The sequence below is a fragment of the Ornithorhynchus anatinus genome, chromosome 17, assembly GCF_004115215.2.
Source record: "Ornithorhynchus anatinus isolate Pmale09 chromosome 17, mOrnAna1.pri.v4, whole genome shotgun sequence".
Lineage (NCBI taxonomy): Eukaryota > Metazoa > Chordata > Mammalia > Monotremata > Ornithorhynchidae > Ornithorhynchus > Ornithorhynchus anatinus.
In genome coordinates this window covers 8554738-8578002 of record NC_041744.1, presented here as the reverse complement: position 1 = coordinate 8578002, position 23265 = coordinate 8554738, and the positions used below count along the sequence as shown (strand labels likewise).

General features: G+C 54.8%; 1 protein-coding gene across 2 annotated transcripts in view; it reads right to left on the bottom strand.

The window, feature by feature from the left end:
• Window positions 1–8298: 8298 nt before the first annotated feature.
• SSH2 (slingshot protein phosphatase 2) overlaps window positions 8299–23265 on the bottom strand; it is a 199576-nt gene continuing 184609 nt past the window's right edge. For both annotated transcript variants that reach the window (XM_029082054.2, XM_029082058.2), the window contains 2 exons: window positions 13530–14337; window positions 8299–11456 (listed from right to left, as the gene is read on the bottom strand). In XM_029082054.2, the coding sequence (XP_028937887.1) occupies window positions 9465–11456; window positions 13530–14337 (2800 nt within the window). In that variant the 3' untranslated portion in view covers window positions 8299–9464. The remainder of the gene's footprint in view (window positions 11457–13529; window positions 14338–23265) is intronic.

The window sequence follows — 23265 nt, the reverse complement described above, 5'->3', positions numbered from 1 at the left end:
CCTCAGAGGCCACCCGGGCTGGGAGGGAGAGGCCCTTTCCTTTAGAAGCCGCCCGGGCCTGGGCGAGAGGCCCTTTCCTTTCGAGGCCCCCTGGGCCTGGGAGAGAGACCCTTTCCCTCAGAGGCCGCCCGGGCCCTGGGGAGAGGCCCTTTCCCTAAGAGGCCGCACAGGCCGGGATGGAGAGATCCTTTCCCTCCGAGGCCGCCCGGGCCACGTGGAGAGGCCCTTTCCCACCCACTTTCCACGGCCAATGGCCCCCACCCCGGAGCCCTCCCCAACGCCACTCCTTCATGGCCACCCACGCTGCCCTCCCCAGACTCAAACGGCCACCCGCATTGAGCCCTGTATAAGCTCACGGCCTCAGCTGCCCCCTAATAATAATTACAGTATTTGTTAAGCCCTTACTATTTGCCAAGCACTGTACTGAGCGCTGGAGTGGATACAGGCAAATCGGGTTGTCCCACATGGGGCTCACAGTCCCAATCCCCCTTTCACAGATCAGGGAACCGAGGCCCAGAGAAGTGGAGTGACTTACCCAAGGTCACACAGCAGACAAGCGGCAGAGCTGGGATTAGAACTCATGACCTTCTGACTCCCGACTGCGATCCATCCACTACGTCACGCTGCTTCTCCTGAAAGGGGGAACGAAGCTCGCTCCCCTTTAGCGGTAGCTCCCTCAAGCTTGCAGGAGGGGAGGGGGTCGGGCTGGAAGGGCTGGAGAAGTCAGGTGAGAAGAGAGAAATCTTCCAGTCACAGGCAGGGGAGCAGTATGGCCTGATGGCAAAGAACAGGGGCCTGGGAATCAGAAGGACATGGGTTCTAATCCCCATGCCACCACTTTGCTGCCTGACTTTGAGCAAGGCCCTTCACTTCTTTGGGACAGAGTTACCTCATCCGTAAAATGGGAATTAAGACTGTGGGCCATGAACCGTGTCCAACTGATTAGTTTGAATCTGCCCCAGCTCTCAGTTCAGTTCCTGGTCCAGAAGAAATACCGTTAAAAGGGAGGTTTAGGTTGCCCTGAGCCCCAGGACCCGGTGAGCCCCACGTGGGACAACCTGATTACCCTCTATAATAATGTTGGTATTTGTTAAGCGCTTACTATGTGCAGAGCACTGTTCTAAGCGCTGGGGTAGACACCGGGGAATCAGGTTGTCCCACGTGGGGCTCACAGTCTTAATCCCCATTTTACAGATGAGGTCACTGAGGCACAGAGAATCTACCCCAGCGCTTAGAACAGTGCTCTGCACATAGTAAGCGCTTAACAAATACCAACGTTATTATTATTATTACCCCTCTTCCTGCCCGAGGGAGCCCTTGGAGCTATTTCCTCCAACTCCCACTAGGGGGCAGCGGGAAGCTTCCTCATTCCTCGCCTTGGCGGGAGGCTCGGGGGGTTCAGGAGAAAATGGGGAAACAGGTTGGGGTTTTCCTAGGTTAGAGAAGCAGCGTGGCTCAGTGGAAAGAGCCCGGGCTTGGGAATCAGGGGTCATGGGTTCGAATCCCGGCTCTGCCACTTGTCGGCTGCGTGACTGTGGGCGAGTCACTTCAGTTCTCTGGGCCTAGGTGACCTCATCTGGAAAATGGGGATGAAGACTGTGAGCCTCACGTGGGACAAGCTGATGACCCTGTATCTCCCCCAGTGCGTAGAACAGTGGCGCTTAACAAATACCAACATCCTCATCATTATTATTATTTTCCTCCCCATGGCACAGGCAGGGAGAGAGGCTGGGAGGAGGCTCTGGGGGGTCTCTGCAGGAGAAAGCTGGAAAAGACGTCAGGCGGTCGTGAGAGGGAATGTCAGGCTTCTCCCCTGCCCACAAGGAGAAGAAAAATCCCAATCCTGGCCTCACCCTTCCTTCTCTACAGCCCCGAGCTGCTTTTAATAATCTCAGGTGGCAGCGACCGGGCCCCGGGCCCCTATAGGTCCCGTGGCTCAACCTTCCTGGAGATCGGCGGCCAGGATCCCTTCCTTAGCAGAGTCCCAGGGAGAGGAGGGAGAAGGAGAAGGGGGGAGCAGTTTCCGGGTCCAGGGGGCGAGAGGAGGGTGAGGGTGGCCGTGGCCCTGACGCCAGCATGGGGACTGTCCCTGGAGTCAGGCCGGCGGGGGTATCAAGTGCATCCCTGTGACATTCCAGTCACAATAGCGCTCCCATCCCGATTTAGCCCAGAGGGAGCGGCGGCCGAAGGGGCAGCACATCCCGTCCCCAGGGGAGGGGGGTGATGGGCATGTAGGGTGCTTCCAGGCCTTCTCTGTCCCCCTCAACAAAATGGCTTCTTCTCGCCACCGGGGCGCCCGCGGGAAGCAGCAGGGGCAAAGGTCGGTGGGGGAGAGAGGGTGGGGTTCAACTGGCTCAGAAATGCAGCTTCCTAGACTCCAAGCTGCTGTCCTTCCCCCAGGAGGCAAGCATTTTGGCCCTTGGCTCAGTCCTCTCCCAGCGAGGCCCAGTCCCTTCTGCTCTGAGGGATAGCTTCTGCCGGGATTGATGATTCATTCATTCAATAGTATTTATTGAGCGCTTACTATGTGCAGAGCACTGTACTAAGCGCTTGGGATGAACAAGTCGGCAACAGATAGAGACAGTCCCTGCCGTTTGACGGGCTTACAGTCTAATCGGGGGAGACGGACAGACAAGAACAATGGCACTAAACAGCGTCAAGGGGAAGAACATCTCGTAAAAACCGATGGCAACTAAATAGAATCAAGGCGATGTACAATTCATTAACAAAATAAATAGGGTAACGAAAATATATACAGTTGAGCGGACGGGTACAGTGCTGTGGGGATGGGAAGGGAGAGGTGGAGGAGCAGAGGGAAAAGGGGAAAATGAGGCTTTAGCTGCGGAGAGGTAAAGGGGGGATGGCAGAGGGAGTAGAGGGGGAAGAGGAGCTCAGTCTGGGAAGGCCTCTTGGAGGAGGTGATTTTTAAGTAAGGTTTTGAAGAGGGAAAGAGAATCAGTTTGGCGGAGGTGAGGAGGGAGGGCGTTCCAGGACCGCGGGAGGACGTGACCCAGGGGTCGACGGCGGGATAGGCGAGACCGAGGGACGGCGAGGAGGTGGGCGGCAGAGGAGCGGAGCGTGCGGGGTGGGCGGTAGAAAGAGAGAAGGGAGGAGAGGTAGGAAGGGGCAAGGTGATGGAGAGCCTTGAAGCCTAGAGCGAGGAGTTTTTGTTTGGAGCGGAGGTCGATAGGCAACCACTGGAGTTGTTTAAGAAGGGGAGTGACATGCCCAGATCGTTTCTGCAGGAAGATGAGCCGGGCAGCGGAGTGAAGAATAGACCGGAGCGGGGCAAGAGAGGAGGAAGGGAGGTCAGAGAGAAGGCTGACACAGTAGTCTAGCCGGGATATAACGAGAGCCCGTAATAGTAAGGTAGCCGTTTGGGTGGAGAGGAAAGGGCGGATCTTGGCGATATTGTGATGGCATTTGTTAAGCGCTTACTATGTGCAAAGCACTGTCCTAAGCACTGGGGAGGATACAAGGCGATCAGGTTGTCCCACGTGGGGCTCACAGTCTTAATCCCCATTTTACAGATGGGGTAACTGAGGCCCAGAGAAGTTGTGACTTGCCCAAAGTCACACAGCTGACAGGTGACTGAGCCGGGATTTGAACCCGTGACCTCTGACTTCCAAGCCCGTGCTCTTTCCACTGAGCCACGCTGCCATTTTGAGAATAGGGGACAGCCTCCGGGACAGGGAAAGGGACTGAAGGTGCGCTTGTCCTTTGCGCTGCACAGACCTTTATTTGGTACACGGTTAGCTAATAGCCAAAGGACATGAGGCTAGCGGGGGAAAAAAGTTCAGATAATGAAATCGGATCCAGCTCCACCACATCTGCTGGGTGACCTTTGGCGAGTCACTTGACTTTTCTGTGCCTCAGTTTCCTCAACTGCAAAATGGGGATTCAACACCTGTTCTCCCTCCCACTTAGACTGTGAGCCCCACGATGGGACAGGGACCGTATCCGGCCTGATTAACTTGTATCTACCGCAGCGCTTAGCATAGTGCTCGACTTACAGGAAGCACTTAACAAATGCCATTTAAAAAAATACGAACCTGAGGTAGCCAGACCCAAAAACCTCAGGATAATTGGAGTGTTACTCTTCAGCTCTTTGTGTTAGGGGCCTAAAGTCTGGTCCCTCCTGGAGGGCAGGTACTGTCTTCTCTTGTACTCTCTCAAATATTTAGCACAGTGCTTAGCACCCAGCTGGTGCACAATAAATACTAATGGATGAATGACTGAACTGCTGCCTCCCCGCTCACACCGTCCATCTCCCTGGGGTGGGGGGGGCCGAGCTGTCCCGTTGGTCCAAGGGCTTCACCCCCCCCCGACTCCCCAAGCTTGCTACATTACTGACCACGCATGTGTTTCATCTTCAAAATAAAAATTTATTCAATCTGTAACAAGAACATCGAATCTGCACAATAGTGCACAAGTTCACATTTAAAAACAGTGGAGCACATCAGTAAGAAAATCTAGGGCACGAGGGCACCGCCCCAACCACCGGGGAAGGTCAGGGGAGGAAAGGAGACCGATGTTTAAACTCTGCTTCGACTGGCCCCAGAGTCCAGAGAGCATCTGCTTGGATAACCTGGGCACAGAGGTGCGAGGCGGGAGAGGAGCGACCTTCTGGGGCTTGTTCTCCACACCCAGTCCAATTCCTACAAAGTCAGTCACATTTGTAGAAAGAAAAAAGGCACCAGCACCTCTGTCTGCATTGAGCAAACAAAAATTGGAAAAAAGAAAAAAAAAAGGTCAGAACACCTGGAGAAGCAGTGTGGCCTAGTGGAAAGAGCCCAGGCCTGGGAGTAAGAAGGAACTAGATTCTAATCCTGGCTCTGCCACTTATCTGCTGTGTGACCTTGGGCAAGTTACTTCACTTCTCTGTGCCTCTGTTATCTCATCCATGAAATGGAGATTAAGACTGTGTGAGCCCTAACTGGGACATGGACTGCGTCCAACCTGATTATCTTGTACCTGCTTTGCGCTTAGTACAGTGCCTAGCACATAGTAAGCGCTTAACAATCCCCATTAAAAAAAACCTCCTATGTGCTGATTTGAACACCCTGGGCATCTAGAATCTGTGCTCAACAAGAAAGTGCCCAGCAGCCATACCCGGCGTGTAAGGGTCTGCCCCAAGGAGGTCAAAACCAGGTGTCGGGACATTCCGCTCTCTCGCTTCTCTGTGGCTGCAGCCTGGGCCTGGGGTTCTGCCTGAGATGACTGGGGCACTGGCTGAGGACCTGAGGTGCTCTCTCCTCACGTGGGACAGAATGGGCAAAGGACATCCGGGGAGCTGGGGGGAGGACCGGTAGCTTCCTGTATCCCCGACGGGTTCTCTCCCTCCCTCCCGCGGGCCGCTGACCGTCAGAGTCCAGGCAAACCCTCTGCCACTGCCGTTCGAGGTCCCTTTGGTCCAGACTGTTGCGGGCACAACACAGAGCAAAACCTCATTGTGACTTCAAGGCCAAAAAATGAAAAACGGCAAGTGACCCTGGCTGTTTGCCACACTGCCCGGAATCCCTACGAGACAGACAGCACCAGAAAGGGCTCTGAGGGGATTTTCTACCCATCATGATGGCTTGAGGGAATTGCTGAGAGCCACAGGGCGCTGGATGCAAACCAGTTCCACATTTCCCAGATGCCTCTGTGAGGACTGAGCACTATGGCATAGTTTTTGTGCAAGGACTCACGGGTGTAAATTACAGTACAGCTGGAATCGGGGGCTGGGAGTGGGAGAACACATTGAAATAGGGTAAAGGTTTTCGTATTCACAATGTAAACAATAAAGCGTCCTCAAGCAAGCCCCCGAAGGAGACAGAATTGCTCTATACACGAATGCCCTTGAATAAGCAACCCTTTTTGCTTAGTGTTTTTTCCTGTGTGATTTCTTTTTGTCCACAATCACACATACACCAAAACCCATTTCAGATCAGAAAACCCAGCGGGCGCAAGAGTGGATTTCTGAAACTCTCACTCCCCACCATCCCTTTCTACAAGTGATTCTGCAAGGAGCTTCGGCTCCATCCCGCCGTGCTGGGTGAGATGCTAATGGAGAGGAGAGTACCCACCGGGTACCTGGGCAGCAGGGCGAGAACTTCATGGGCAGCTCTTTCGGGAGCAGGGGAGGGGAAGGACACGACCCTGTGGGAGATGAAGGCAACATCAACGGTGTGAGGAGGAGCAGAACGGGGAAGGAAGGGGGCGTGGGGTCTGAGAAGCCCAAGAGGTAACAGCCGCGGACCCTGAGCTTCACTACAGCATCCTGTGGCTCTATTTCTCTTTCACAGATAGAGATCCAGGAACTTTCACCAATTGGCTTTTCCCTCCAACCTGCACCACCAAAGAGGTCTTTGGAGAGACCAAGGAACCGGTTCAGGTTTCAGACTCATCTGGTGTTGCTGAAACTTTCCCTCCAGAACAGGCTGGGAGTCCTGGGCTGGATTTCCTGATGGAATTCGATTTTGGTGGATGAAGGGAATCAGCGCAGATTGGAGGGTGGGGGCAGAGTAAGGAGAGCAGGTCTTTGCCCGTGGCTTCACTTTGGGACTCCGGCCCCAGGGCAACGTCAGAATGCGGAAATCAGGTCTTCATGGGGAAGAGCTCACATCCCGGTCCACTCGAGAATGGAGGAAAGAGGGAGGAATTCCACCTTATTCCCAGACACTGAGCTTTGAGGGAATGGGGGCTTCTGGAGGGTCTCTTTCCAAGATTGAAAACAACAACAAAAAAATCCCTCAGCAAGGGAGAGGAAGGACCCCGGGCAGAACCACCACACATCGAGGTGCAGACCTCCAGGGGCCGGGCAACTACATAAAAATTTCCAACAGTCAAACGGTCAGAGAGGGAGAGACGGCAGAGCACGGAATTGCCTTCTCCCCTCTCTCTAACAAGTGGTTTCACATTAGGGAGTCATGGGCTTGTGCCCTCGTAAGAGGTATTTCCTCTTACCTCGGGGCTGTCACCTGGATCAGAGGTGGAGAGGGAAATCCCAGTAACTCTGCTCCTGCCTCTTCCCCATCCCTGTGTGGGTGTATGCGCGCAGAGGAAGGGTGGGGGGGTGGGGAGGGTCTTCACCAATAAGACCGTGCATAGATTCAAAGAGAACAGTTTGTCCACCTGGAACCGTACAACCAATGGAATCGGGAAAGGCAGCCGCGGTTCCCGCTCGCCCCTCCACGAAGACGTGCCACTTCAGAAAACTTCGCCACAACATTACACATCAGGAACCACACGAGATGAATCACAAAACCCTTCATGGAACACATACGGGAAACGCATTTCGTTCAGTGCGCTTACAACAAAGTTACTAGACCACAGAGACACCCTCTGGGAGACAGACGGCTGCTCATCCGAGCCCATCAGCCCGAGACCCTAAACACGGACTCTGGGCCCCAGAGTCACCCTCAAACGCCACCTGGAACTGAAGTTCTGCTGTAGAATCAGCCAACCGCCCCGCTTCTCTGGACACTTCCTCCGCAACGCATGGCACAGGTGAACCCTGAGCCGAGTTGCGCCCGGAGAGGCACTCGGGGTCCACTCGCCAACTGTGGAGATCTCGCCAGCTCAAAACAAAAAGCGAGAAGCGATTCTGCAGACCGCTTGGGGCCAGGTGGACTCTTCTTGGGGTAGGCTCTGGTTTGTAGCCAGAGCCATTTTTTGCGAGAAGAAAGGGGCTGGATGCGTGGGCGAATGCTGCTATCGGCACAGACGAGTTAGCCCCAGGCTGTGGGGAACGGAGTCCACCAGTTGGGTTGGGCCAGGACCTAAGCCTGGTTCTTAGCCAGCATGTTTGTGCTTGGTTTAGAGTCTTGCCCCCTAACCCTGGTTTCCAGCCTTCAGAAGGAGCTGAGACCCTGAGGCCCTGAGACCCAGGGAGGTGGCGATATCACATTACCTCCTTTCCCTCTCCTCGGTCGGGGTGCGGGCTAACGGCACCAACCAAATGCGGCCTCCTGGACTATCTCGCTCCTGCCCACCACTGGTTCTCAGCGGGCCCGAGCCCGAGCTGACCCGTTCCGGCTTTTTTTTTTTCCCTTCTCTCCCTCTCTCTCTCTCTAAGAAATGACGGATGGTCAATTTGGCAGAAGCTGATGATGAGGCGTCTCTAAACAAATCCACCATCACTGTACTGTGGAGGTTCCCACCAACACTACCGAGCTAAATCTGGTTGTGTGTGTGTTCCAGTTTACAGACAGCAGTTTTGCTCCTTTGAAAAAATGACAAAAACAGAAACAAAATCCAAAACCCTCCAAACCACCCTCCCCTCCCTCCAAAAAAAAAAACAACAAAAAACCCAACTTGTAAGAAAATGACAAAATTATCTACATAAATACTGTATATACAATTTAGGGAAATGACAGAACTTCCAGGAAAGGGAAAAAAACCACCTTAGGTCAAGTTAACAGTGATAGTACAGAAAGGAAAGCTTTGCATTCAAAAGAGGAAATCCATACATAATGTAACAATTCAAACAGTCCTAAAAAACCAACAACAACAACAACAACAAAAAAGACAAAACACAGGCAGCATTGTAGGAAACACGGCAAGGGGGAAAAATAAATGGGGGGGTGGGGGTGGGGAGAAATACGTGGCCATTGAACTGGGAGGGCCCAAAGCCGTATTCAAGTAATGGAAGGGTTAAACCCTATAGAAGCGTTCACTTTCAAAGAACACCCGACTGGCCAATTGCTGCTTTCAATGGAAGGGTTCGTCAGGGTAGGGGGGACCAGGAGCCATAGCTAAGAGGCACAGCCTGGCCTAGCGCTCCCATCCCCGACCACCGCAACACCCTCTCCCGCTAGCCCTCTCGGGGCGGAAGGACCCGCTTCCAAATTCACGTTGCCTTAGTGCTGGTGAATCTAAGCCCGGCGTGTGGCCGGCTGAAGTTCCACCCCCGGCGCCGGGACGGGCGACTTCGCCCAGCCGCCGCCGGCCCATCTGGCCTCCGCCCTGGAGCTGCGAGAGAGCGATCCCGGCCATCGGTCGCCGGGCGTTCTCCCGTGGATTCAGCCGGAAGGTCCGAGTCTGAGAGCTCTGCTGCCCTCCGGACCCCATCGGCGGCTTCGTGTTCCCCTTGCCACCCGGCGCCCCTCCATCTCCTCCTTCCCTTCTGCCAGGCGATCCGGACTTCCTGGGGGCGGAGGGGGGAGTTGGGGAAGGAGGAGGGGAGGGAAGGTGGCACAAGGCAGGTGATGGTCGATTGAAAAACAGCAATCGGCTTTGCTCAAGGTGCTCTTGGAAAATGAGGTTTATGAGGTTGAGTTTAAAGGAAAAAAACAAAAAAACCAACGGTTTTGCAGTCTGAGTCACCCGCACAGAAAACCCAAACCCTGCATGCGCCAACAGTAAAATGACAAAAGAACAAAACATATAAAATGAACCAATAAAGTGCATGTTCCTTACATATTACACCTGCCCCGTATAAGAACAAATTTTTTTTTTTAATCACCCCGGGGGGCTCAGGGTCACATGGTATTGTAGAAAGGGCGGGTTGTTCGCTGGTCATTAGACCGTTTCAATCTTCTAAGGGGGTGAGTTCTTCCATACTGCTGGTGGACCGATAGAGCCAGCGGTGGGGCAGGGCGGGGGGAGTCCGGCCCCTGGGCCTGTGGCGATGGACATCCCCCCTCAGAGCGAGTCAACCGGAGTCCTGGGTTGGGGAACCAGTTCTGCTGCGCTGAACCAAAGTCTTTGGCGTACTGCACGAGAGGTGTCTCTATTGGCTTGCTCTGCACAATGCACTCTGTTGTTTTCAGCTGTTCTACAAAATACTTGGTGGGCTCTGGATCTTGGGGGTGGGCTTGGGGCTCTTCCGGGCCGGGCTCCACCCTCGGCCCCGTCGGGTCTGCCCCGCCGGGACTCCGGGGCAAAGCGGGGCAGGGGCAGGCCGTCTCGGGAGAGGCGGTCCCCTTCGTGGAGAAATCGTCCTTGGAGAGATCCAGACAGCCCAGCTTGGCCAGTGAGGCGGAGCGCTTCATCTGCGACGGGGCGGTGAGCCCGGCGTGCCGGAGCCGGGCCTCCGTGTCCCGTGCCCGTCCCTCTGCCCGCCTGGGGCTGAGGCTCTGACTGGTACTGCCGCCGCCGCAGTGGGGTGGACCGAGGGGTAATGGGGACGTGAGGGAGCAGGTGGGCCGCCCCTCGGGGCGATCGTGTCCACTCTCGGTGTGCTGACCTATTAGGTTTTCACCATTCCTGGGCGGCCCCTCTCTGCCGTCCCAGCCCGGGGCCGGGCCGCCTTGCCAGGTGCCGGGCGCTGCGGCGTCGAGGTCCGTGGTGCTGTCCTGCTCCGTTACGCCTTCGATGTGAACCAAGGCCCGGGGCTGCAGGAAATCCAAGTTAGCGGAAGGCAAGTGTGCCACGTGGCTGAGGAAGGGGGCGGCGGACCTGGTGGGGGCCGGGGGGCTGGGGACCTCTTCTTCGGGGCTCCCGAGGGTGAACGAGGCTCGGGGGAGGCCGGCGGGGGCCAGGGGCAGCGCCCCCGGCCGCGGAGGGGCCATTTCCGGGCACAGGGTGCTGTTGCGATTTTCATCCAGGGCACAGATGGGCCCCGGGCTGGGCTTCTCCCCCTTGGCTTTGGACAGCCCTCGCTCCCCGTTCTTCTCCCCCATGCACCCGCCGGGCTCCGCCCGCTGAGGGTCGGGAGGCTTGACCTCTTGGGGATACTCAATAATCTCTATCTTCTTGGAACAGGGGCCGGAGAGGGCTGGTGCCTCGGACCCTGTGCCCAGGATCACTGTCCTATGTTCTTTGGGTGCCCCTTCTTGCTTGGGGCAGGGGTCTGGCAGCAGGGAATCCTGCGTGACTGGGGCGGGGTGAGGCTCTGCCTCAGGCTTGGGGGGCGACCCGGCCTCCGACCCGCCGCCTTTCCCGTCGACCCCGCTTATCTCCGGCTCCCGGGGCCCAGGCGGGGGCTCCAGCGCCAGGCCCTCGTTCTTCCCCCTCGGCGTCGTTTCAGCCGGGGCTGGGTCATTCTTCGAATTCTTTCGAGGGGGCAATGTACATATAGGGGAAGCGCCATGGTGCTCCTGCTCTTGCCTTAAACGCTCTTCGAACTCCAAGGTTGCCCGCCTCACTGACCCAGGACACCATTTTGGCCCCGGGTTGCCCGCCGGGCCCCGGGGCTCCGGCTCTTCTTCTCCAGAGTCCCCCTCTTCGAGGGCCGGAGGGGGCTGCGGCGGCCCGGGGGAGCCTTCCGGACCCCATCTCCCTGGGTTTCTCCCCGGGTCCGGCCCCGGGTTGGCGGGTTTGCTGTCAGCTACGCAGGCCACCTCGGCGGGCGACTCCTGGACGGCGCTCCTCTTTGGCGTGTGGCACGGGTTGGGCGGGGCGTCTGCCTTCTGTTGGCACTGTCCGATGCCTTGGTGGATGGACTCGAGCTCGGTTATGATTTCCTTCACCGAAATGGCATTTTCTGAGTGGGAGCGTGGGAGGCCGGTGTTCATCGGCTCGGGGACTTCCTAAAGGGAGGAGAAGAGGGAGATGGTTGGAATGCCTGAGTTGGGCAGCCCTTCTGGGCCTTTAGAGGCGATTCTCCTGGGAACCCCTGACCTCGGGGGAGGAGGCTGCCCGGAGCTGAAGACGACGTGAAAACTGCCAGACTGGGGCTCGGAGTATCAGCGGTCAGGGCCCCTCCGGCTGCTAAACACCTGGTCTGTCTCAGGGACGCTTGGGGCCCGAACCCCTGCCTTGCTCTCTCCCATTCCCGCCCTTATCAACTCTCTCTCTTCAGCCCACTGGGCAGAGGCGAGCCCAGAGCCCTCTGCAGTCCGCAGCCATCGGGGCAGGCGGATAGAGCCCCTTTCCACAATCCAAGGTGGGCCGGGCCAGGTCCATCTACAGGCCCCTTGCCCCCAGGCCGCCCTGATCTCCTGGAGTCTCTTCGGACTATGAGAGGAGTGGCAGAATGAGTCAGGGCTGGGTGGAGCTAGGAGGGCGCCAGGGGACGGGCTGGTGTCCTGCTGGATGCCTGGCAGTTAAACCGCCCAGCCTACCCATCCTCCTGGCCCGGCCTCTTCTGCCCACGGCCCGGGACTGCCGTTGCCTCTCCTGCAGGGCCCTGCACGGCTGCCCTCAGTTTGTGGGTCCCAAGACCACCTGGGTCCAGAGCTGCGCAGAATGAGAGCCTGGTGAGGCTTGGGCTGAGAGTCTCTCCTGCTTAAGGTGTCTGTGGGTGGTCAAGGAAGTTGGGGGGCTACTGGTGCCCTTCGAAAAGAGGCCTGGGCCCCCTCTAGGCCCTTTCAGGTACTAGGCGGGGCACTGTTTCAATTTTCAGGGCTCACGGGGCTCTCATCTGCAGGACCGACGCTGGCTCTGCCAGCTGGGTGGCGTCTATCTAGCCTACCTAAGAGAAGTAAGTGTTGCCTAGTGGAACAAGCACGGGCCTGGGAATATCCGACACTTGTCTACTGTGTGACCTTGGGCAAGTTACAACTTCCCTGTGCCTCAGTTCCCTCATCTGTAAAATGGGGATTAAGACTGTGAGCCCCTTGTGGGACAGGGACTGTGTTTAACCTGATTACTCTGCATCTAATCCAGCACATAGAACAGTGCCTGGCATAAGGCAAGTGCTTAACAAATAGCACAAAAAACCCTTACACTCTCTTGCTTCCCCTACCTGTCACTTAATGTCTGTCTCCCCCAATAGACTGTTATAGATCCTCAAGGACAGTGATCGGGTCTACCAACTGTATCGTTGTCTCCCAAGTGCTCAGGGAAGAGCTCAATAAATACTATTGAATGAATGAATGAATCAATACCCTCGACGGATTGGTTGATTCCTCTGGGGACAGAGACGGGAGGGGTGGGCTGGGTGCTGTCCCCGGTTGATCCCACTGGAGCCAGGTAGGTGTCTGCTAATTCTGTTATATTGTGCTTCCCCAAGTGCTTAGTACAGTGCTCTGCACAGAGTAAGTGCTTAATAAATACCACCGATTGGTAGATTGATCTTTCTAAGCCCTGGCCACGCACCTCAGCTGGCTTCAAAAAAACCAACTGTGTTGTGTTGCTCGGTTAATCTCTCTGATGGCAATTCCCCGGTGGATGCAACAAAATAGGCTAAAGCATAATCAGAACCTGCAAATGTCAGATGAGGCTATTTCAAAATGCCAGCTCCGTGCCCGGAAGGCCTCTTAAGAGGCGTCATTCTGATCGTGACATAGATAGGGTTCTTCCGTGCCTGGATCGTGGGAGATTTCTCTGGGAAATGCCCTGGGCTCGCTCCTTCAGCAGACATGACCCTAACGAGGCGAATGGGAAAAGCCAGAAACCTGGGCATGAGAGGACCCCTCTGGGCTGGGCCCCGCCTCTGAGGGATGACTTGTCAATCATCTTCAAGGGCCAGGTGATGGTGCAGGGATGGATATATATGGGAGAAAGAGACTCTCAGATAGATCAACTGCTCAGATGCCAGAATAAAACCCAGGTTCCTGGCTGGCAGATCCTTCCCAACCGCCTCCTTCCCATCCCCCCGGCCCGGCCCTCCCACGACCCAGGGCGTGCAGACCAGCGGGGACCTGTTCCGGGGACTTCACCTTTGGCTGCTCCTCGTCTGTGGAAGACTCCGACGTGTGTGGGGTGTTGCTCGAGGAGGTGCTCCTCTGTCCGTCCCCCCCGACTTCCGGGGGCGCCGCCTCCGAAGCCGAAAGGCGGGAGAGCCCGTTCCTCCCCGCGCCGGCCTCGTCCGACCTGGAGTGGGAGCGGGAGCGGGTCTCCTGGGAGAGCTCCACAAACTTCTCCCGGGCACTGAAGAAGTCGATCCTGTCCGTGCTGAAATCCGAGACCTCGGCCTGCGGGCAGGGCTGGGGGCTCGGGGAGCTCGGGTCGGGGGACGCGGGAAGGTCCTTCAGCCGGGACGTCAGCTCTTCCATGGGCAGCAAATGGACGCTGTTGTCAGTCTTCAGCGCGTCCGTCTCCAGGTCTTCCAAGGTCAGGTCCAGAAAGGCTGGGGCCATCTCTAAGGGCCGTTGAGGTTGTAACATGGCCTCGGGCACGTGGCAGTTGTCAAGAGAGAAACAGCTGGTGGGGCAGCCATTGAGATTATTCAGGTTCAGTTTGTCCTCTATCTGTCCAGTATGGAACTCCCTGGATGTAAACTCAAAACAGATCATCCTGTCCTGGGGGCACAGTTCCTTGGGGTTGGCGTCGGGCTGGACCACGTGCTCCATGAAGAGGGGAGGAATGGACGAGTGGCTGTCCAGGGTCTTGCTCTCCGTGATCTGGTCGGCGGAAGAGGTGATCTCTTTCCTGTTGAGCTCCATCCCCGACTTGCCGATGGGCTCGTGGTGGTCAGACAGGTCACTGTCCGAGTGGGACCGCCAGAGTTTGTTGTGCCGTTGTTTGCTGTGGGAACACAAAAGGGATGCCATCCATCACAGCTGCTTCCCTCCCCCCATCTCGGCCCCCCACGGATGTCTCGGTGGGAGCGGGGGCTCCCACGCTCATTCAAAGTGGGAAGGGAAGGGTGAAGATCCGGGGCGAGGCCCGGAGGTTGTGAGGGAGAGAAGACTGTAAACCCAGTGTGGATAGAGAATGTCTCTCTCTATTGCTGAACTGTAGTTTCCAAGCGCTTAGTACAGTGCTCTACACACAGTAAGCACTCAATAAATACCACTGAATGAATGAACTAACAAGAGGGTGGGAAGGCAGGGAAGACGGCAAAGCAGAATCAGCGTGGCTTAGTGGAAAGAGCACGGACTTGGAATTCAGGACATGGGTTCTGATCCTGGCTCTGCCACTTATTTGCTGTGAGGAATTGGGCAAGCCACTTAATTTTTCTGTGACTCAGTTACCTCATCTGTAAAATGGGGATTAAGAGTGTGGGATTACTTTGTATCTACCCCAGCACTTAGAAAAGTCCTTGGCACATAGTAAGCACTTAACAAAAGACATCATAACAATAGTAATTATTAATAAAGCAAACTGACTCTATTGTTCTGTCCCACGCTCTTGGTACGGTGCTCTGCACGCAGTAAGCACTCAATAAATACCACTGATTGATTGACTGGAAGGCTGGCCTCAAAAGAAGGTTCTTTGAGCCGGGTTCTAGTCTCGGCTCCACCGCTTGGCTGCTGTGTGACCTTGGGCAAGTCACTTTACTTCTCTGGGCTGCAGTTCCCTGATTTGTAAAATGGGAATTAAGACTGTGAGCCCCACGTGGGGAAGGGACTGTGTCCAACCCGACACAGTCTATATCCATTCCAATGCTTAGTGCAGTGACTGGCATGTAGTAAGCGCTTAGCAAATGCCACAATTACTATTATTATTACAATTAAGAAGAGTCCGTCCGAGGGGCCTCCAGGGAAACTTTTGGTAACCGACCAGTCACTACCAAAGGTGCTCACACATCCCTGACACAGACAAGGTACGGCCAGCTCGGGGATACAAGGGAAAGCTGAGGAAGAGGGGCTGCCTCAGGCTGCTTGCTCTTGTTTCCCACACTTCTGAGGGCTGCTGGGGGACTGTTGGAACTCGTGATGGAGGGCGCTTTAATTGTTACAGAATCCTTTGTACTCTTTGGGCTCCAGCAAGGAAACCTGCCATCAGAAGTCCCAGCCAGGCTGGTAGAGGGCTCAGTGTGGGGAGAAGAGCCCGAGACTGCTGCAGAGGTCGGGACCAGGCGAAGCAAAGAGGCCTAGTGGAAAGAAGACAGGACTGAGAATTAGGAGACTTGGGTTCTAATCCGCCATTTGCCTGCTGTGGGACCTTAAGGCAAGTCACAATTTCTCTGTGCTTCAGTTTCCTCAGTTGTAAAATGGGGATTCAACACCTGTTCTCCCTCCTCCTTAGACGGTGAGCCCTGTGAGACAGAGGCTGTCTGATCCAACTGTATTATATCTATCCCAGGGCTCAGCATGGTGTCTGTCACCAAGTAAGTGCTTAAATACCACCACTTGGACGATTACGACTACCATCAGGAAACCCGGATCGCTTTGGGGTCTTGGCCGAGCACGGCTCAGCATCCACGGTGGACGGGGTTCACCCTCGGCAGTGTCCCTTCGAACCGAAGGACAACTTCAACTGCCCAGTGGCGAGCACCCCGGGAATCGCAAGCAGGGATTGGTGGGGCTGACAAAACTGCTGGAAAACATCGGGCCGAGGGGCCCGGTGGACACACGCCAGCCTGAACGGGGCCCGCCGCTGCCCTCGGCCCCATCCCCGTCCTTGGGACGCCTGGCCATCCTCCTGATCTCCGGGGGCGGTGTCACCCCGAAGCTCTCTTTTTTTTTTTGGCATTCGTTAAGCCCTTCTATGTGCCAGGTACCGTCCTGGGCGTTGGCGTCCACACAAGCTAATCCGGTGGGATTCTGCGGCTCTTCCTCAGAAAGGGCAGGGATAAACCAGCTCAGAAACCAAGCTCCTCAGGGGAACCGGATGTTATTTTCCACCCTTTCCCGGCTGCAATCAGTCAGTGGTATTCACTGAATGCGGACTGTGTGCAGAGCACTGGACTAGCACGTGAAAATGAGAATAGAACAGAGTTGGTAGAGCACGACCGGCACCCACCCCTAGGGGGAGAGAGAGCACCACACATCCCACCTGGAAAAGGCAGCCGGGGGGGCCGCAGGTCCAGCTTTCCAAACTTTGCGGCTGCCCTCCCCCAACCGAGGGGACTGGCGGAGACACTTTAAATGAGGCGGTCCCATTTTTGGGGTTCTGCCCCACCACCCGATGGACTTTTTTGGAGTTCAGCTTGGGGCCGGGGTGGTGGGGCGACCGGGGACGTGTTGGGAGTGGTCATCACTGCTGCCCTGACACAGTGATGGCCGCCAGAGTGGTCTCCTGCCCCCCGCTGCTGGCCAAGGCCTGGCCATGGGAAAGATGGGGGTGGGTGAGGAGAGGGTGGGTGGCCAATGTTGAGCAGAGGAGAAGGTAGCTTGTCCCCACTCTCTATCTCTTCCCAATCGATAGTATTTTCTGAGCACTTACTCTGAGCCCGGCACTCTACTGAGTCCCCGGGGGAGTACGATACGGTAAGCAGACACGATTCCTGCCCTCGAGGAGCTTTCTTCCAAACTAGTGGGGGCGATATCAATGACAGGTGGGGAGGTAACCGACTATAAAGATAGGTAAGTGACTCTTTCCTTGCCCTCCCTCCTTTCCCAGATCCCCCTCCTCTCTGTACCCCTTCATTCAGCCCTGTCCCACTGAGGCCTCACCCTCTCTCATTTGGGGTTCCCCATTCTGGTCACCGTAACCCAGAAACCTCAGAAATACTGGCCCTTGCTGTGGTCTTTCCCAGGCTCCCCACTACTACTGGTCTCAAGAACCCAGACGGGGCTCTCTTCGGGAAAGCTAAGACCTACAGAGCTTCTTTCCAGGCCCCCCGCCAGCTGCATCGGATTGGCCCATTCGGCTGAAAATCTGAGGGAAGGTTTTGAGGCTCCCGGGTGGGATGCCCTGCCGCTTCTCCCTTGGGGACTACCTCCGGTCAGTCAGGAACCAAAGCTTGCCCTGACTCCCGAACTCTCGCTTAGGCTTTCACCTTAATAATAATACTTATGGTATTTGTTAAGCACTTACTATGTGCCAAACACTCTTCCAAGCGCTGGAGTAGATACAAGGTAATCAGGTTGGACAAAGTCCCTGTCCCAGAAGGGGCTCACAACCTCACTCCCCACTTTACAGGGGTAACAGGCAGAGAAGTTAAGTGACTCACCCAAGGTCACAAAGCAGACAAGTGGTGGAGCCGGGAATAGAACACATGACCTCTGACTCCCAAGACTGTGCTCTTGTCACAAGGCCATGCTGTTTCACATTAGAAAGAAGTGCAGGAAGAGCCACTCCAATATGGGGGCACATTGCAGCCCGTGGCTACAGTCAACTTAAGCCATCTAAGACCTTACTTATGACTCAGGGCTCTGTGAGTGTCTCAATACAGAGAGAGGGGTGGGGGGAAGGGCAGAGGGGGGCGAAGGAGTGTGTATGTGTGCACGCGTGTGAAATATTCAAGTAGGTCCACAGAAATATAATGGATCCGTAGCCCATTGTAATCCTACATTAGTCACACGAAGCCAGTCGTAACAAGGAAATGAAGGGCTCTCATATTTATTACCTAACCTGTTGGCCCCACCTCTACCTGGCAGGCTGTCAACAATTAAGACGCCAGAAGCAAACTTCAGCCCTAGGTCATACAGCCGGGACTCGCAGGCCCGGCCCTTCCGAGATCCAGAACTCAACGGGCAGCGCTCAGACTTATTACCTTGGACGGGAAGGTTTTGGCTCTTTTATACAGTAAGAGGGTCGGGAGGGCCGCCTCTCACCACTGCATCTGGATCACGCTGTTCGGAGGGGAAAAATCTCTCAACTTCTAAACCGGAAGTAAAATGTGTCACGGAGTCCTGGCACACACCCTTTCCCTTGTTCCTTTTCTTGTGTACCTGGGCCCAGAGGTGCAATAGTTTGGGGAGAGTGGGGGTGGGGGTGGCAGAATAAGTACCTGGGGCAGGAGTCATTGCTGGGACAACTTCCCTGGATTTGCTTGTGTGTCTGTTTGTCTCCCTCTCTAGGCCTTACTTTCCTCTTCGGTAAAAAGGGGATTCCATTCCTGCTTTCCCTCCTACTTAGACCGTGAACCCCATGTGGGACAGGGACTATATTTGACCTCTGAATAATGTCTGTTGAGGACTTACTACATGCCAGGTACTGTACTAAGCACAGGTAGATAATAATGAAAAATTATGGTACTTGCTAAGCAGTTATTATGTGTTTAGCACTGTTTTATGCTAAAACATAAAGATACAAGATAATCAGGTTGGTCACAGTCCATGTTCCACATGGGGCTCACAGTCTTAATCCCCATTTTGCAGATTCATTCATTCATTCATTCAATAGTATTTATTGAGCACTTACTATGTGCAAAGCACTGTACTGTACAGATGAGGAAACAGAGGCTCTGAGAAGTTAAGTGACTTGCTCGAGGTCACCCAGTCAACAAGTGGCAGATCTGGGATTAAAACCCAGGTCCTTCTGACTCCCAGGTCCTTGCTCTATCCACTAGGTCACGCTGCTTCTAAGACATGGACCACCATGATATCTCAGTAGGTTTGTGACAAACATTTGGAAAATAAAAAAATTCACTCTGTGCCCTAGAGCCCAGAGGGGTCTGGTGGGGGAGGGGAATGGAGAGAGCAGTAACCCTGGGGTAGAAAGGAAGCGCCAGCCTCCTGGTGACCAGTGCCTGGGAAAGTTCAGGGGATCAAAAATTCCCCAACAGCACGAGGGGTTGGGGAAGGAAAGCTTCCCCGCTGCACCCACGAGTCGGGAATCCGATACCCCTAACACATGGTCCAGCTTGCAGGCGGCAGTCGCTCGAAACTTGAGTCAGTCCAAGGGAACAGAAATCGGGCAGGTACCCGCGTGAGCCGAGGGCCGGAATAACAAACGGCGGCTGGCAGCCTGGAGGAGCAGCGTCATAAAGCCAAACAAACCCCGACACACACAGCCTGCCAGCTGTGAAAACACAGAAGGCCAAGAAAAATAAAACCAGATCAAAGTCCCCGGCCGCGCGAGGTGTGCCCTTCTGTGGTTTGCACTGCGGAGCTCACACGCTCTTGCACCGAATGGCGCCAAGGGCCTGGATTTCCGTTCTCCCCGCTGCCCGTCGTGCCCCTCGGGGGGCGAAAATCACCAACCAGAGCCAGCGTGGTCTCGTGGCAAGAGCGTGGCTCGGGGAGTCAGCCCCACCGCTGGATTCTAGTCCTGGCTCCGCCCCCTGGCCCTTTGTGTGACCTTGGACTAGTCAGTTCACCGCTCTTTGCCTCAGTTTTCTCATCAGCAAAATGGGGAGAATGCATGTTTCTTCCCTATCTCACAGGAATTGCGTGAGGACAAAACGAGAAAAATAATGTGAAAGGGCATGTATGCAATTAAGGCATTGTTATTATTAAGCCCAGAAAAGTGTTGAAGCACAAAACCAACCTTTTGGGGACTCTATGCGGGGGACAATGGGATATTGGCACTCGAGACAGGCCCCGAGCAACTACGTGCCACCTGGCCAAGGAGGCACAGGGAGCTGGGAGTGCCAAGCTTTACTTCTCATCTGCAAAACCGCCGCTTGCCCTCCCAAGGTGGGGGGGGGGGGGGGTGATCCAGGAAATGAGACAAGGATGTGAAGAGACAAAGTTATGGAGTTAGGACACCGAAGCGGAAGCAGAGGGGCCGTCTTACTAATGGCTGAATATTTCCCTTGAGCACCTGGGATTCTGAAAGCCTCCTTTGCCAACTCTGTGCGACGAGCCAGATGTGGCCGGCAGAAGCAACCCAAGGTGGCTGAGCGCAGTCCCATGAGGCTGCCGCCCCAAAACTGCTCCTCCACCGACCAGAGTAGGTGGACATTTTAACCCCAGCGCTATAAGGGTCATGCACATGCGAAAATCTCCGCATGCACTTGGCAACATGCTGCATTGGGTGCCCCAAGTGGAAACCTTACTGGTTGGGATGAGAGAGAAGAGTGTGCGAGTGGCACTGTGCAACCACTAGCATTATCAACTCCTCTCCCACGTTGGAGATGGGAATAATGATAATAAAGAATTATGGTATTTGTTAAGTGCTTACCACGTGTCAAGCATTGTTCTAAGTGCTGGGGTGCATCTAAAAATTAATCAGACTGGTAGAGTCCAGAGCCCACAAAGAGCTCATAGTCCAAGAAGGGGGGAGAGCGGTTACTGAATCCCCATTTTATATTTGAGGAAACTGAGGCACAGAGAAGTGAAGTGATTTGCGCAAGATCACACAGCAGGCATGTAAGTGGTGGAGCTGGGATCAGATCCCAAGTCCTCTGACTAGGCCTGGGTTCTTTCCAGGAGGCCGTGGCTGTTCCACCACCATCTACAAAGGGAGATTCCATCGACATCAGGTTGCAAGTGATGGGTCACAGCCACACCTCTGCAGAAATGAAATCTCTAGAAGCCAGGACTGCTGGGAAACTCCACAGAAACCAAGACCGGGGGTCCTGAGGCAATTTCCATCCTAAGGGGAATGCCGTGGCAGTGAGCAGCATGATCCGATGAAAAAAGTACAGGATTGAGAGTCGGGAGGTCTGCGTTCTAATCTTAGCTCTGCCACTTGTTTGGTACATAATAATAATAATAATAATAACGATGATAGTATTTTTAATGCTATGTGCCAAGCACTGTTCTAAGCGCTGGGGTAAATACAAGGTAATCGGGTTGTCCCACATGGGGCTCACAGTTTAATCCCCATTTTACAAATGAAGTAACAGACACAGAGATGTTAAGTGGCTTGTCCAAGGTCACACAGCAGACAAATGGCAGAGATGGGATCAGAACCCTCGTCCTCCGACTCCAAAACCTGTGCTCTTTCCACTAAGCCACTCCATTTCTTGGACAAGTCACAACTTCCCTGTGTCTCCATTTCCTCATCTGTAAAATGGGGATTCCATACCTGATCTCCCTCCCCCATTAGACTGTGCGTCCCATTTGGGATAGAGATCAGGTCTGACCCTTCTTTTCCCCAACTTGATGCCTGTCACCCCAAGAGCCTGCCTTCTTATGAGCCCCCCCACACTTCCTGGCTCGAGTCAATCGTATTTATTGAGTGCTGTGTGCAGAGCGCTGTACTAAGTGCTTGGAGTGCAGGTGGAAGCCCTCTGGGAAATACCTGATCCACTGAGGATGGTGGGAGAGGCAGAGCAGGGGGTTGGGACAGGGAGCCCCAGGGGCTCACAATGACTCTTCCAATATCCTCAGCTCAGAGCTTTTCCAAACTCCTTTCACCCAAAAACAGCTGGGAATTCCAGAGAAAATACTCAAGTTGGCAGGACAGGGAGTATCCTTCCTCTCAGAAGGTCATATGAGGACATTGCTCAACAACCTTCATGGGAATGGCTGAGATTATATGATATTTTCATCTCTTTCTAGCCCTCACACAGGCCTAAGAAGGACCGCTGGTCTTTTCCTTCTGAACTGAGTCTAAAAGGTCCCCACAGCCCCCTGGCCCTGGACCCTCCCTTTTTAGCTACAAGAGGAAGGGGGCATTCTCCTTGTTCAAACCAGAATGGTTCTACTCATTCTGGGCCAAGTTTTGAGCAGATGGTGAGGTTTGAAATGGAAATCATGATGCATGCTGGAGTCACACTTTCCTAGGTCTTCAAGGGGTGGGAGGCTCCTCTTTCCTGCTCAAAAGTCTGAACGAACCATAGGAGTTCATTGGTTCTGCAAATCGCTTGCCCAAAATCTGGAGAAGAGGCTTCATGCCCTGGGCCTCGCTGGGAACCAGGCTGGCCCCGACTCCACTGAGCCTCAGGAAGGCTGGTGGCCTCAGCCTTGTGGGGCAGTGCCAGACTGGCATCGAAACATACCCAGTCGAGTTTCAGGTGGGCTTCAACAGCACCCCTTGAGCTCCCCTCCTAACTTGGGGGACTTAGAGAAGGTGTCTGTGTGTGCTACAGGGTCAGGGGGCGGTGGTGCAACTGAATGTGTAAATTATCCAAATTTTCCAGCAGTCCCGGCGGAACTGCATATGCAGGATAGCCTCCAAAATGAGTCCAAACCACTTCCAGTTGGCCCTGGGACCCCGGCTAGTCCAGCCCACCCCTCTCCCGGGGCTGGAGTCAGTCCTGGGCCAGGTTCCAGACGTCTGACCTGGGCTAAGCTTCCAACCCTGGGCCGTGAGAGACAACGGCCAAAAGCTGCCACTCCAGAACTTGGCTCGGAATCTCCCCCTCCCCCTGACGCCCCTCTCCAGACGGCGCAGCAACAGACCCCGTTGTTGATGGTTTAATCGAGGACCCGAGCTCGTCAAAAACAGAAACCAAACACCAAGGGATTTCTGTTCTCAGGATCAGCCTGTCCTGGGCCTTAATAAACAACCGCACCTCCTCAGCTCGTATTTGGGAGCTGATTCATTTGCCCATTACACTGGAAGGGAGGATTAATAATCGATGCCAGGGAAATCAATTACGGAGCAAGCTTTCTGGGCCATGTTTTATAAGCAGCCGCCAGGCTGTAGACAGAAGCAGCTGTTTCTCCAAAAGCTCTTCGCCACCAGACGGGCTCCCAAACCCAGTGGGTCTGACCACGGGGGTGTGACATCATTGAGAAATGTTTTTGAGACCCTTTACAGAAACCCTCCTGGACCCCTCAGCTGAAGGAAATATTACAAGTGCATAAGCTTACTGCGGGCAAGGAATAGGACTACAAACTGTTGTAGTGTACTCTCTCAAGCGCTTAGTATAGTGCTCTGCACACAGTAAGTGCTCAATAAACACCACTGATGAAGATGATGATGATGAAGTGCATCCCAGCCCAG